Source organism: Aspergillus ruber (genome assembly GCF_000600275.1).
Source record: "Aspergillus ruber CBS 135680 unplaced genomic scaffold scaffold00036, whole genome shotgun sequence".
In the NCBI taxonomy this organism is placed as follows: Eukaryota; Fungi; Ascomycota; class Eurotiomycetes; order Eurotiales; family Aspergillaceae; genus Aspergillus; species Aspergillus ruber.
The window spans coordinates 25,906-40,430 of record NW_024467332.1 but is presented as its reverse complement, the minus strand read 5'-3'; the positions used below and the strand labels follow the sequence as shown (position 1 = coordinate 40,430).

The following is a 14,525-nucleotide window of genomic DNA, read 5'->3' as shown; positions in this document are numbered from 1 at the left end:
TCAAGTAGCCTTAATTTGATATAGTGAGAACCTATATATATGCCGAGTTTCGCGACCTAATCCATTGCGCAGAAATACAGCCAACCCTAATCATAACATCATGTTTTGTGGCTCAGGTGATTCGGCACATTATATTTCGGCATGGGCCCCGCATTTACTCTACTGCATAGTCAATCGTCTCCACTTATTTCATCGCCGATTTCCCAATACCAGGCTGGAATAGTTATTCCGGTTCACTAACACAAGCCTCGACGACATGTTCGTGGTGTTAGTGCGTAGAGTGTGCTGCGATGCCTTAATTCCCGGATGCCCGTAGAACGACATCAATTCTGCAAAGAGAGACGAATCATAGATCAGAAACTAAAGTGAAAGCCAACGGAAATTCTTTTGATATTTTCAATATATACATATTTTAGAGTAGGAGTAAGTACATAAGACCATAGGGTGTGGGAAATAGGACTTCCAGTCCGCTCAGCCGTACTTAAGCCACATATTTCGCCTGGTCAATAGTTATTTTTGCCCTGTCTTTATTGCTGCTTTAAGGTTAACTGCCAGACGAGCTTTAGTTGGGCGCAGATGACTGTGCTAATGCATATTATAATGCGTATCGAAAAAAGGGGTTCTGCTTGTCAGTTAGGTCGTCGAAAGCTATTTTGTCTCGCTGCGCATTGTCCAGGTCCAACGTATCCCGAGCTCGGTTTTCTTGCCACAGCACCACATAAAGCACGGTGGCAGCGGCAATGGTGATACAATAGCTATTGAATTTGTCAAATTGTATATCCCATTTAACATTGAATATGCAGACCTACCAGATAATCAAGCCCTTCCACAGCTCTGGATAATGCTGATCTTTGGTCCTACTGTTGACCAACTGCGGCCCGATAATGTTTCCCACCGAATATGCCACGAAGACTGTAGCTGCCATGATAGTTTTCTTGGTTGCACCGGCGACATTGCTGGCACCAATGGTAATGATAAGGCTAACCACCGGACCAAAGAAGCCAGTAAGCGCATAGCCTGCAACCGGCGTAGTTGGTTGATATCCCCACTGCGACTTCCAAATCATCGCACAGCCGGCTATTACAGGTAGGCAACAAGCAATCAGCATCGGGATCCGAGTATTGGGGACGCGGGTGGGGATGTATCCACATAGCGGAATGAAAATGACACAAATGCCTCCGACAGGAAACTGGAATAGAATGGAATCAAGTGTGTTGTAGCCAAAGGTAGAAACAATCAACGGGCCAAAGCCAGAGATGGCACCGTTAATGGTATACCTATGCTTGTAAGCGTCTGCAAATAAGATCTGGAAAGGGAGGCTCACCCCGCCGCCATCATGATGGCTACCAGGTAGATTTTGAAGTCCAGCAGCGATTCTTTGATTTGGTCGAGCTTAATCGTTTGACATCGGACACCGGTTTGGCCTTTCCGCAGTCGCTCCACTGCCACCATTCGTTCTTCCGGAGTCAAGAACCAAGCGGAGACTGGGGAGTTAGGCATCGTAAAACACCAAAGGCCAAACAGAAATGTCAAAGCACCCGCAAGAATGTAAATATACTGCCATCTTGTCAAGGAGCCCGGGGTAATTTGTCCGAAGCCGTAGTTAAGTGCTCCACCAATGATCGTGAACCAGCCGGTGCCGGAGAACCACCATGCCTGCCGGAGAGCCTGTTCTTCCTGTGTATAGTAGCCACTAACAATGGTCATGAACCCAGTTGGGATAACACTTTCGATGAATCCTGGTTTTGGTTAGATAGGGTTACTATACACTCCTGGGTCCATGTGAGGCATACCAAGAAAGAAACGCTGCACAAACAATCCGCGCCATGATGCCACGCCAGCCGTGGCTGCACAGATAATGGCCCAGAGAAGGACTACAGGCCCCAAGACATAACGAGTGCTGAACCTCTGGAATACGAAAGTCATTGGATAGAGCCCAGCCAGCATTCCAAAGTAGAAAATTGACGTTGCCCAGCTGAGTCGTGAAGTGTCAATCGATGGAGGAGAAGTTGAATGGTCGACAACTTGCAACTCCAAGTCGGTTGTCATACCGAAGAGTGAGCTACTACCTAAAATGGCCTGGCAAGTAGATCAATGTATTGTCCTCAGAAAGAAATCATACTTCTATCGTACCTTGTCGTAGTATACCATGCCATAACCTACACTTTGTCAGCCAAGGCTTCTGACTGAGATCTTCTGCCTCTTGGTCCGGAGTGTAGCTCACCTATCAACATAGCAGGCATGAAAAACATATCAATTTTTCGCAGCACTCTTTTTTCTACGAGAGGATCAATCTCCTGCGCCACATCGCTGACCAAAGCCAACGCTGCATCTTTATCATAGCTGTCATTTGCACGGTTGTTAGCACTTGCAATGTCGTGCACCTGAATCATTTTTTCAACATCCACAGCATTCCGTATGATGTTAAATTTTGCGCCAATATACCAGACGTGTGGCTCACCGCCTTTTACGGAAGGCAGAATTCTGGCAGATGATCGGCGCTTGAATCAAAGTCTTTTGAAAAAAAAGTTGGCTTTGCTATTATCTCACGGAAAATCGTATACCTGGTATGAATTTGACATTAAAATTATTCTCACATTATTAAGCTGGGAGGCCCGTTGCATAAGATATTATATATGCTCTGAAGATTCCTGAATAGCAGTTCCTGAAGTGATGCCCTATAACCACGTCCTTTCAAGCCGTTGATGGGATTTGATGTTCAGCTTCAAACAACCAATTTGATTAGTGATTCAAAGACTTAGCTAATTGAGCTAGGGTACGAAAAGCATGATACGTTAGTTACTTCCGCAAATAATGATTATTTGATGACTCGTCCGCTCGTACAGCGAGTAGTGGGACTATTTACTTTCTGCTCTTCAACCTGGCACCCTGGGTCCGTAGATGCTGTTATATAGACCTTGGCCAAACTGAATAGTACTCACTATTTAATTGACTTAGGCAGAATTCTTTTCAAGCGGTTTCTGTCGAGAAGTGGTTCTTTCGCGTATTCCAGTGGCGAGTCCTGCCTGCTGCAAGACAAGCCTTTTTCCCTGTCAGAACCTAGTTCGGCATTAGGGCCAACTATCAGAAGCTTTTTTCAATATACTTTTCAAAGGCTTGTCGACGTATTTCCATCTGAACGGTCTTGTGAGGACAAAGAATCCCATCGATGTAAACTTCGGCGGCTGGCTGCTCAGCACCTCTCTCCTTTATCTTCCGCTTGACGTATTTCCACCACGCGGCTCCCATTCGGTACTTCTTAATTTTGCTTCATACTAGCAACTCCTGCGTGCTTTCAGAACTAAGTTCCAGTAAGAAAGGTGCAAAACCTTAAATTTTGCAAGATCCGTAGGTTTTTTCCATTATCTGACGAAGATTTTTTAGGGACCCTCCCTCTTTGAGGTGGATGTGTTCAATATTTACTGTGAGCATCCCACTGCAAATTCTATATTTTGATAATAGTCAGAAAATTGGAATACCGTTTCAAAAGTGGGGTTTGATGAGCGACTCTATGTAGGCCTGAGAGGGGAACAGATATACATCAGGGCTGAGTGATAACCTCCCTCAGTTACACATTATGTCAATATTAGCTCATCTTTTCAGGTCTCTCACACGCCAATGGCTGGATCAAGCGGTAATTCTCGGGGACGGACTGCTGGTCCTAACGAACACAGAAGGTATATCCTTCCTCCATCCCAATCTTAACTTGTATAGATTCTTACTTCTCAACAGAAATGCAACTAACAATGGTCCCGTGAAATGTGAATGGAAGGGCTACACGTATTCCTGTGTGTTTCTCTCGAAGAATTGAATTGAAGCGACACGTCGTGATAAAGCATATTTTCTGAAGGTCATACGAGTGTCCGGACCCGCGCTGCAAGAAATTGTTCAATCGGGAAGATAGTCTACTGGAGCATTTGCATCGGATGCCATTGCCGCAGTGTTTGAGCTATGCAACGTTTGTCTTGTACTTTACTCTCCAGGAGGTTACGGAGTATATTGGGAGCACTTTTTTGAGAGCAACACTTATGCGTCTTCATTCTTCACATGGGTTGTGGTTTCTTTCATCCTCAAGTTCAGTGTTAGTACCTGATGAAGAGATGTCAGCCAAGTCGTATGCATATCGCATTAGCGAAATACTAGGAGACTAGCGGAGGATATGAAATAGGTCGTAGATGAGCTGGAGAAATACTGTTTATTACACCTCTAACAATACTTCTTGAACATTGAGGCATATGTAAATTTGTCAAACGCTTAGGCCTAACGTAGTTGATAAGCGAACGGCGCACTTTCTTCGGATCCTCATATTCAAGCATCAATTACACCACTAAATCACATTAATCAATTGATTTTATCCATGGATATATATATAAACCCTTTTTTCATACTATTTGCAAGATCTAGAGTTATGCCCAGTCCTTCCGCACCTGCTACAGTGTTGCTGAGTTGGCTCAGTCTGTATTTTCCGACTACCTTCCTCGCGTATTCCATGCTCCAGTTGCGCATCAATATCCTTCTGGTTAATCAAACCCTGTCCATCTCCTACAGAAAGTCCCCTTCATGTTGCAGATGGTTTTTGTTTTTTTTGCCTGTCGGCGCTTTTTGAGTTCCTGATTTGCCTTCTCTAGTGAATGGACTCGGGCGTTCAAAAAGGTAATTGTATGGGCTAATGCTTGTTTCCCTCTTGCAAGTTGGTCAACAGCAGTATATATTGGTGCTAGAGAGCTGCTCTAATGCCTGAAGATACAAGCCTTGATGGATGTAGACTGCGAAACTGCCTCAGTTGAGTTGTGTGGTGTTTGAGAAACCCAATGGTTGGCAGAAGTTGGAGGCAAGTCACATGATTTTGGTGTCCCTAACCTAATGTCTAGCTTCGACAGAACAGCTTTAGGGTCCAGAGGTACTAAGCCAGAACCTCTGAATTATGCCTTGGCATTTTCTTTGGTTATAGATGTAGAATGCCTCGCGAAACACAATGAAAAAATGAAGTTTGGTAACATGATTAATGTGTGACTTGATGAGTCCTTCTATCTGGTGACGGTATGCCTGCTTGAGTGGACTAAAGCGTCTAACATCAAATGGCTGAAGAAGGTGAGATCAGTGAAGTAGCATACAGATTGTCACGGGCTCGGAATAGTAGATAATAACGAACTGAATTCCTATCTAGACTATTGTAGCCATCGACGAGAATATCGAATCTGGAGAAGAAAAGAGAAGAGGAAGTCTATCTTGGTAATGAAGGGGTTTTATAGAGGTTGTTGCCGACATGGTTGAGTAGCAGCATTTGCGATGTATCATTCATTGCTGCAGTGTTGAGCCGTCATATATGAGCCGTCATATATGAACCGTCATATATGAGTCGTCACACAGATGGAGATGATGTTCCTGTCCTTGCAAAATTGGTTGAACTAAGCCAAATGGTAGCTCTCATGGCTGTCAAACAATAACATCCGACATGCACCCTTCACACGGGAAGCTGTGTATCTATCAAAATGCTGAATCCACTCAAGGCCAGTCTCATTGTCGGTCCATCCATTATGGGTGGTTCCAATTACCCATTCTGGCGGGCGGTTGCTTTCTGAGTACCAGTTCGCCAGATGGTAAGCTCCTTGAAGTATGATAAATGGTAGGGTGCACCACCCATCTGCATTAACTCCCTGGATAACTGTAGCCCATTCCTGATTACCAGGCTGGACTCTTTTTATTTGTTCACATTGATCAGCGCGCGTAACTACCATTGAAGGCAATATAACACCCATCATAAATCCAGTCTTGTCAAAGTTATAGACATCAGCATCTTGAATGCCATACTTGGCTTGCATATTCCATACAAGATTGAACCATGCCTGGATTCTCTCAGGATACTCGCATAGAGCTCTTTGGTAGCCATATGGGAGATTTAGGTGTGTCTTGAGCTCTGGTTGTCACTTGACATAGTTCAATGCCCAGCACTTCCCAACATGTCCTGCATTGTGATCCGCGAGTAGAAGATTCGTGATATCTTCAACATCAGCCAATCTAGGCGAAAACCATCGCAAGTCCAGATCTAAAACATGTTTGACCATAGCCTCCTCTTCCAGTTTTGTTAATTTAGTTGAATTTGGCTGAAGATCCTGTTGAGCACTTCTATCATTCATTCTGGCGCATAAGGTTGTCTGTAACATGTTCTATATCCAAGCAGCTTCTCGAACACTAGTCACGTCGCGTTCTTTAATAGACTAAATAGCCAACAAGAGTCTACTTTATTTGGAAGCGGATTTCATTTGTTGTTGTTGAGAAATCACGAGTTGAAGATGAGACGCGATCGTGAGGCACCAAGTGCGCCGTTCGCTTATCATCTACTTTATATCAAACAGCGGACCTAATTATTTTAGTTAGCGACGGGTAATAATCCTAGATTTTGACCAGCTCGGAAGTCTCAAACCTGCTCTTCGAGTGGCTGTTTCACAATTCAATACACTTCTTCCGCTATGAACCCCAAAGCAACACTTGTCTTTGGGCCCGAGCTATTAACAACTTCGCCACGGCCGAGGCACTGAATATAGGCCGAGAATGGGGCTTAGGTCTCCATAACTTAACTGGACAAATTAAATCATCTACGGTCCACTGCTGGCCCATTGTAGTCAACAATCCCGTCCCCGGTGTGGTCAAGCCGCCCATGTTTCCAAGGGTTATGAATTTGGACTCCCTGTGGGCATCATCAACAGAAACGTGGGTCTTGCAATGGCTGGAGCGGCGAAATCAAATATTTCCCTCTTACTGGCGAATACAACTCACAAATCCTAGAGCGCGGTTGATAAAGATTACAATAGACAATAATTTTCGACTATTTATCAGTGGCTTTACTACTAACCTTCAAAATAATGTTAGTTTATTCCTAACTCGACTGCGTAGGAAAAACGCTTGCTTCGTCCGTTGATCATATCCATTTCACGAACCCCCAAAATCAAAAACATACAACATCCAGGAGTTAGTGAATTTTGAATACCCAAATAGTGATGCCCTACTTTACTTCCAGATTAACTAGGATTGAAGGTGGTGTGTTATTTTACAAAATGATGTATATTTTTATATGCATATGTAATCGTATTATGAGCCCCAGTAAATAAGGGCCTTCAGCACCAGTAAATAATCGAAAGCAATTTCGATTGATTCCATTATAAATAAACAGTATCGATAAAAGCAGACAACAAATTACCATCAATGTCTCAACACAACGTCACCAAAATCAAAAGAACAGATTGAGATCCCCAGCCAGCACCTTGCGCTGAACCTCCAGTGCCACTCGTTCCGGCGTCTCTGCAAAAACATGCTCCCAGCAGAACACATTGATATTCTCCGGTCCCCCTCCCAGCTCATTGACCTTGGCAGCATAGCACACCCGTTGAGCCTCAACCTCACACCAAACTGCATCCATTTTGCCATCGAGCTCTCTCTGTCTCGGTGGGGTGGGAAACGGGTGTTGGCAGTGGTCAGCAAGAAGGGATTTCGAAAGTTCGTCATGGTCAGTGGCTATAAATTTCTGGGTGTGTTGTTGGTGCTCTGGACAGGAGCTGTTCTCGTGATGAGGGAGATATTTGTGATGTCCATCTTCTCGGTAAGCAGTCGATAAATAGTCGAGATGGCTACTGTCCATGCTATTTCCGAAAATGGTGATGTATGGTCGCCCTTTGTAGTTTGGGTTGGTGGTAAGATCCTCGAGCGAAACAGGCTGTAGGGGCCACATGCTTTCCTCGAACAGTGAAGGTTCTTGACCTTTACCCTGTTGTTTTGGTGGACTAACCATGGGTAAGGCTATGTAGGCGCTGATGTGGTAGCCTGTTTCCGAAATAAGTGAGTAGTCACTCTTGCAGCACCTGAGAAAGATAACGCACCTTGGGAACAAAAGTTTCGATTGATAAGAAGTAAGGGCCAGCCCTGCAAGGTCCAAGCTCGGCGGCAGACAAGGAAAGCGGGAAAAGCTGCCACGACGCTGACGTCTCTGGGCGACTGGCGAGTCGCATCAATCAACATTCTGTGTGAATTAGCAAGTCATCTTATTTTACTGGTATCAGATAGTCTCACCGCTGTGCAGGTGGCGATAATGACAGCCTTTTAGCCCAGCTATGAATCCACGAGCAAGAAATGCGGGACATCCATTTCTGTAGATGGCAGTGTCGATCTTTAACCCTGTTGATGCGGAAGTCGGCGTAGTTCGAGTTGGTGCGGTCCCAATACGGTGCAATGAGCCGGTTTCCATATTCCATGGCCTGATCAGGAAGAAATCGAACAGTAATTCGCGAGCCCATACGAGCAAACTCCTTGTAATCTGAAAGGATTGATGATGCTGCGAGAAACAGAATACACAGTTTGGGATCTCCAACATCCCATTCCGTTGTGGAGAGGGCAGCTAAGGACGAGATTGAAGAAGGTATAAATGAACTATAAGCCATGGACACGGGAGAAGAAGCGGAGGCTGCTGTGGATGGAGCTGAAGAGTCCGAAGTAGGAGAGGTCGAGATATCCGAAGAGCCTGGAGAGGATGAAGTCGGAGAAGCCACTTCTGGGTCGATCTGCCACCCTAAAACTTCCACCACGTGGATCATATTATCGCGTTTAGCCTCTAAGCCAAACTCTTGTGGCTGGCGTTTCTCCTTTGTGAGTTTGGCGCAGATATCTTGCGCATTTCGCCGGACAGTGTGGAGTTGCGCGAGGATGGCATTTACCTCGACATCCTCCAAGAAGCCCTTTCCGGATACTTTGGCTTGTTGGCGGTAATGTTGATAGATCTCTAGGAGCATAGAGGCGCGGACATGACAGGCAGTGTCACCACCATGGGCATCGAATTTCTTGAAGCCGTCTTCGGCCAGTTCATACTCGGACACGAGAGTACCGAAGCAGCGAATGGCGTTGATAATGTCGGTGCAGTCGCGGACAATATCCTTCAGGAGCCCCGGGTATTGCTTTCGGATGTAAACAGCGCACGTGGCACCAATTGGAAGAACGGGGTAAGACATTTTTAGAGGTTTATTTTGACAAAATCGACGACAAATGGCCTATACGAAGTTGAAAACTTGAAATATCTCTTTGCAATATATATAGCATTTACTGTGCATCATACTTCTATAATTACCAGTAATATCGTTGATCGCCATATTTGATTTGTATTGTTAGTATTCTTGTTGTTATTTTTTTTTTTTTTTGGTACATCATTGCTGATCATGAATCGTTCAGCTCAGCAAGCCTTTGCATTGCTGGCACTTTGCCTTGTACATTTGGTCCATTGCTGTTAATTGTGCAACATGCCTGAGCAAAATCATAAGCAGCCTCCAGGGAAATGCTTCCGAAATATCCTGACTTGCAACAGCATGCAAGGTATAGCTCTGCTTCTATTGTCTACGTAAGCATCCTTTTGCACCCAACATACCTACCTGACAGAAGTCCAACAAACGAATTCTGGTGGTATCTTGTGTAACATGGGAGCCAGCATAGGGACTATCTTGAGTAACATGTCCCAATCATATGAGGAAAACACCAAAACTGACATTGTTGAAAGCGGCCTCTTCTCGGACTTCCCCGTGGAGAATCCCCCAATAGTGTGTAAATTCCTTATAGAAAATTTGAAAGCTAAAGCACGCAGAATCAGAAGAGTCAATCCATGACAGCGGGAATTTCCGGGATTCTCTGATCTACTGTTACAAAACTCGTCGTGGTTAATAAATGTCAACATAAGCATACCATTATGATAATTCAACATTCTTTTCAATTTAGCGTCCACACAATCTTCGTAGTCTCCCAAGTGGTTTATGTGTGAGGTGCTCTATCAAATTAGTTCACACCGTAGACAGGACCTTTGACATCATCGAACGCAGCCCTCCCGGTATGTATTGACACCTCCAAGTTCGGAACCTCTGATAGTGGAACCTCGTTCCCAAAATTCTATCAAAGTGATTAGCACTGGGACATACACTTCATAGAAAAGGTTGATGGATCTCCTTACCGTCAGGACATGCCAATACAAAGTCTTCTGAAGGAAGACATTCATGAATTCCGGGTTTAAACCCACATTCACACCCGTGATGCCAGATGCGTCCTTCAGGAAGGTGCTGTATTTCCGCACCAACCTGACCAGCTGTGGGGTTAGGGGAACTTGACCTTTCGAGAGCACACCATGCTTCTTCTGGCTTTCGCAGTTTCCGCAATCCCCGCTAAGCTGAGCACTGAAGGTACTAATTTGGCCGACATAATAGACATGATCCTCATCGACTTGGAGCACAAAGAATATGGTATACGGCTGGCCCTGCAAAGCGTAGCTATAGTATGTCAGTTTTAAACTGGGCCACTCTGGGCGTAGGCAGTGTGAGTGGCAATCCATACCGATCATACTGGACGTTGATTACATAGTCCTGGAAGTGAGTGTCTGTAATCCCTTTACCATCTCTGGATTCCATCAGTTCCTGAACGCTAGGCCGAGCGTATTTGTCGTTGATTAACTGCTGGAGCTTTTCTTTCGTCATGCCCGTGACCAACTCGGGGTACGTGTAGCCAAATTTTTCCCAGCGTCGCACGTCATTGGCAGTGAAAACTGTGCCTTTCTCGTCCATATGAAAAGGTTGCAATTCTTCAGTCGGCTTGCAGTTATCATCCGGCGTCAACCAGGCTTCCGGATTCAAAAATTGCCAGATTGCAAAGATTCGGTCGATGTTGCTATTGACTGTCAGTTTCCGTAAGCTCGCGAGCTAGGGATCAACACACTTATGATGCATCCAAAATACGGGATCAAACGAGGACACAGGTACATTTGACATAGAGCCGTTTGTTGGGACACCCTTTTCATCCTTACCTCCGCCACCCACAAATTGCTATATGTATATTAGTCGTGTCTTCCCGCGTACCCTAGGTGGTCTTACATGAATGTTGTTGTGGATCATCTCCAATGATAAATGGTCATTGGGGTTATGATCTTCACCTGGAGGACAACAAGTGGATGAAAATGGTTTGTAAGACTTGAAGTAGTTATCGCTAAGCAGACGATGGACATTAGAGGCTAGTGAGCCACTTGTTAGTTCATCGCTGTCCATCCATCTCCAATTGGGGTTCTGCAGAGCGTTGTTGACAAGGTCGAGCCTCTGGTTCCCATCGACCCATTCTTGAGTTAGCGGGTTAGCATAGCGGCTCGTGCCTTGTGTCTTGCCAAACTATAATACATGAGCCGTCAGCATCCTATTCCGCCACACGAGTCGAGATACTCACATTAAGCTCGGTCTCTTTGTCAACCTTATCAGTCACAGTATAAGTAACTTTGAGGTCTCCCATTCTCTCGTCACCCATTGGAACTGGGGTCAACTTGCCATCAATGTGCATACGGTGGGTATATTTGAACATCGGATTGGTAATGGAAAACTTTGTGCTTCCACCTAGCTCCAAAATGTCAAATTTATCTTGGGATAGAATATTAGGAAGCCCGAGTTTTTGAGTGTCTTCCTGTGGGAGCGCCCAGTCCCAGAATGGGAGACGCCATCTGTCTGCCGCCTCCCTCCAGCTCGCGCGCTGGGTTACATCCTTGATCTTGGGCAGGAGTTCGTTGATCATAATATTGTACAGACATTGCTGAGCGGAAATGGTCAGCCGAAGGAGCTCCATTCAAATGAAAGGACAAAACAGCCAGGAAGGGCAAGGAAAACAGTATCTCGTACCTCATAGAGAACCATGTAGGGCCTATGCCACACGGGAAACAAGTAGCTATTGTGGTAGCAGTATCCCTTAGCATCTGTACCTTTCATCGCGTTTCCCGGTGGCTTAGCATTATCCCATACTTGACCAGGCGAGCCGTGAATGCCTACGGTCATTAGCAATGTTATTATAGATTGGCTGTCAAACCACGTACCTGAAATTCGAAAGTACGAGAGCTGATCTTCCAATGGATCTTTCTTCTGCATTTTGTCCAGGGCATGGAGGAAGAGGGACACCTGTCGCTGATGTTCCTGGTCATGGGAGATGGACCAGCCAGACAGTTCCGGTCTCACTGGAAGAGCAGCACCGATAATTGGGTATGTCTTTGGCATTGTGAATAAGCTAGTTGCCAAATGTCCAGAGTAGTTTTGAGAAACCAAATCTTGACTTGCTGCTTCTTCAGCGGACATTGCGGCCATATTTATTTTGCCTACAGCTCCGCCACCATTGAAACGCTGCCATCATCCCTAGTACGATAAAGGTTACAGCAGCATGCATTCAATCCGAAGACTGCAAAAAGACTTGACCAGATGCCAGAGTTATTGTAACCACGTCTCCTGTGACGGGAAAACATGACGTGCACACTTGGCCAGCCGTCAAGTAAACTTTGTCGTTTCACTCTTTTCTAGCTAGTTCGACGGAGAGTGGCTCTCCTAATAGGGTTATCCTGCTTTCGGGAGGGCAATGTTGCATCGTGTAACCTAGAAGACATCTAACGGACCCGTGAGCAGGCCTATTTTCCACTTCTGAATCCATGGCACTCTGCTAGTTAAGAGTGAATAGATGATTTCATGGAGTCCAGTAAAAGACTGAGCAGGGGTTGCATTCAATAAAACAGGCTATCCCATTATGTTCTTGAGAGCACCGTCACTACCTTACTGGAATAAAACTGTAACTATAAGGCGGAGACTAGTTGTATTCATAATGACTTCAGTGAAGTCAATATCTCTTACAGTACCAAAAGACAGTTACACTTTGCAGTTAACTGTGGTTCAATCTGCGCAAAAACAATATCTCAGAACTGCTGAATACTAAATAGATCAAGTAAAGTAGCTACTAACAGACTAAAGTGCACGTGAATTAGAGCGAAATCCAACCAAAATAGTCACTCTATGCGTTTAGCTTCTTCCAAATGATAGGCTGCTGAGCCAGATTCATCCATATATCGGGTCTCTTCTGCCAAGTCTCATGCCCCTCATTCCCTTCAGACCAAGCAGGCGTCAGCTGGTAATTCTCGACAATATAGGACAAAAGTGTCTTCAAAAGAATATCCACTACATGTCTACCTAGGCACTGACGAGGACCGAATCCAAAACGCCAGAATCGGTACCGCCAGCCCATGGGACTTTTCCCCAAAAACCTTTTGGGACAATACTCATGCCTATCTGGGCCCCAGCTGGCATCTTCGATGTTGAGTGCGCATGTGTCAACCACAACTTCGGTATGAGCGGGGATGACGAAGCCTCCCACCGTACGGTTGGTCGGGAGCGACTGCGGAACAGCGAAGGAGGCCATCGGCTTGAGACGAGCAGATTCGAGAATTGAGGCCATTAGAAGGGAGGAATTGCTAGAAATATAAGCCTTCCAAGAGTCGAAGTGGCCCGAGCGCGCTTGACGGATCTCATCCCGGATTTCTTGCTGGATATCCGGGTTGGCCGCAAGGAATACTGGGTTCCACGAGAAGTTGCCCACTGTGACGTCCAAATTGACGAACATGATTTCGTCGAGGGTGTGTAAGAGCTCCGCCTCTGTCAGCTGGCCGCGCTCCAGGGCACTGTACATAGACACAATGGGAGCATCGGCCATGTTGATAGACTTGGCTCGCGTGAGAGCCTTATCGTTGAATTCTTTCCACTGCTGGTGGAAAATGTCTACACCTCGGCGCATTTTGCTACCGGGGATGAAACGCCCAATCGAAAAGCGAGCCAGACCACCAGTCATGGCACCCTTCCAGAGTTCGTCACGGCACGCTGCGATGTCCCTCAGCTGCTGCTCCATCGCCTCATCCATCCCGCCATACAAGATGTCACCTAGAACATAGAACGGGAGATACAAGAGCTCCTCTGCTGGGTCTAGAATCATGGTGCTGGTGTTCTTGAGCTTCGCCAGCTCGATTGTCTCCATCTGCCTTTGTACCCGATCCTGCATCAGACTGATATATGCTGGTGCCGTCTTCTGATGGAAAGGCTCCGCAAAAGCGACCCGGATTCGCGACCAGTCACCTTGGTTTGCCAAACCTAGGCATTTGCCCATCAACTCGCCTGTAACCCATCCGGAATTCATATCCACAGCCTTGAGATGGTCACCAGAGTCATGGAAAATGGTCTTGATCTCTTCGGGACAGCCGACGATGCTGGTAATTGGGAGGTTAGAATGAATAATTCAGTGTCCTGTGTAACTTTTAGGTTTCACTCACATCTCGGGGCTCGTGCCATTCCAGATGCGATAGATGGGCCCGTATCTGGAGCGCCATTTCACCGACATAACCTCTCCATGATAAAACTTGGCCACATTACCTTGTCCATTGGGGAAGACGTACGGGCACCCAGGGATTGAACTATGGCCGTCCTGTGATTTAACTGGATGGCGCCAGCGGAGGTAAATCTGAGGTAGAATGACTTAGCAGGACCCGTGTATGGATGGGAGTGAATGGACGTACGTCTAGGATCCATGACAATATATAGTTAGGTACAGTTCCTACTTTGACCGCACGCTGCAAGAACACCCCAACCAAGAAGACGGGGATAAAGAGAAGAAGGAACATGATCTGAGCTGTCTAGCGGGCTGGTTGCTTTGAGTCCAAATGGTCCGAA

General features: G+C 45.8%; 4 protein-coding genes across 4 annotated transcripts; all 4 read right to left on the bottom strand.

The window, feature by feature from the left end:
- Nucleotides 1–370: 370 nt before the first annotated feature.
- EURHEDRAFT_416528 (putative MFS transporter) lies at nt 371–2,403 on the bottom strand. Its single transcript, XM_040782980.1, has 6 exons — nt 2,225–2,403; nt 2,134–2,159; nt 1,794–2,079; nt 1,325–1,739; nt 810–1,277; nt 371–755 (listed from the first exon to the last, which is right to left on the bottom strand). The coding sequence occupies exons 1-6, from the start codon at nt 2,391–2,393 to the stop codon at nt 596–598; spliced, it is 1,524 nt and encodes a 507-aa protein (XP_040634967.1). The 5' UTR covers nt 2,394–2,403; the 3' UTR covers nt 371–595.
- Nucleotides 2,404–7,228: 4,825 nt separating this feature from the next.
- On the bottom strand, nt 7,229–8,996 carry EURHEDRAFT_406123 (uncharacterized protein; the record flags this gene model as incomplete). The annotated part of the gene is made up of 3 exons (XM_040780442.1): nt 7,229–7,818; nt 7,875–8,014; nt 8,065–8,996. 3 exons carry the CDS (start codon nt 8,994–8,996, stop codon nt 7,229–7,231), a joined length of 1,662 nt encoding a protein of 553 aa, XP_040634966.1.
- An 842-nt stretch (nt 8,997–9,838) lies between these two features.
- Nucleotides 9,839–12,044, bottom strand: EURHEDRAFT_465100 (Di-copper centre-containing protein; the record flags this gene model as incomplete). Its single annotated transcript, XM_040785000.1, has 7 exons — nt 9,839–10,292; nt 10,357–10,686; nt 10,735–10,841; nt 10,875–11,177; nt 11,215–11,589; nt 11,688–11,697; nt 11,863–12,044. The coding sequence occupies 7 exons, from the start codon at nt 12,042–12,044 to the stop codon at nt 9,839–9,841; spliced, it is 1,761 nt and encodes a 586-aa protein (XP_040634965.1).
- Nucleotides 12,045–12,822: 778 nt separating this feature from the next.
- gliC (cytochrome P450 monooxygenase gliC) lies at nt 12,823–14,476 on the bottom strand (the record flags this gene model as incomplete). Its single annotated transcript, XM_040779377.1, has 3 exons — nt 12,823–14,065; nt 14,129–14,316; nt 14,372–14,476. The coding sequence occupies 3 exons, from the start codon at nt 14,474–14,476 to the stop codon at nt 12,823–12,825; spliced, it is 1,536 nt and encodes a 511-aa protein (XP_040634964.1).
- Between the last annotated feature and the right edge of the window lie 49 nt (nt 14,477–14,525).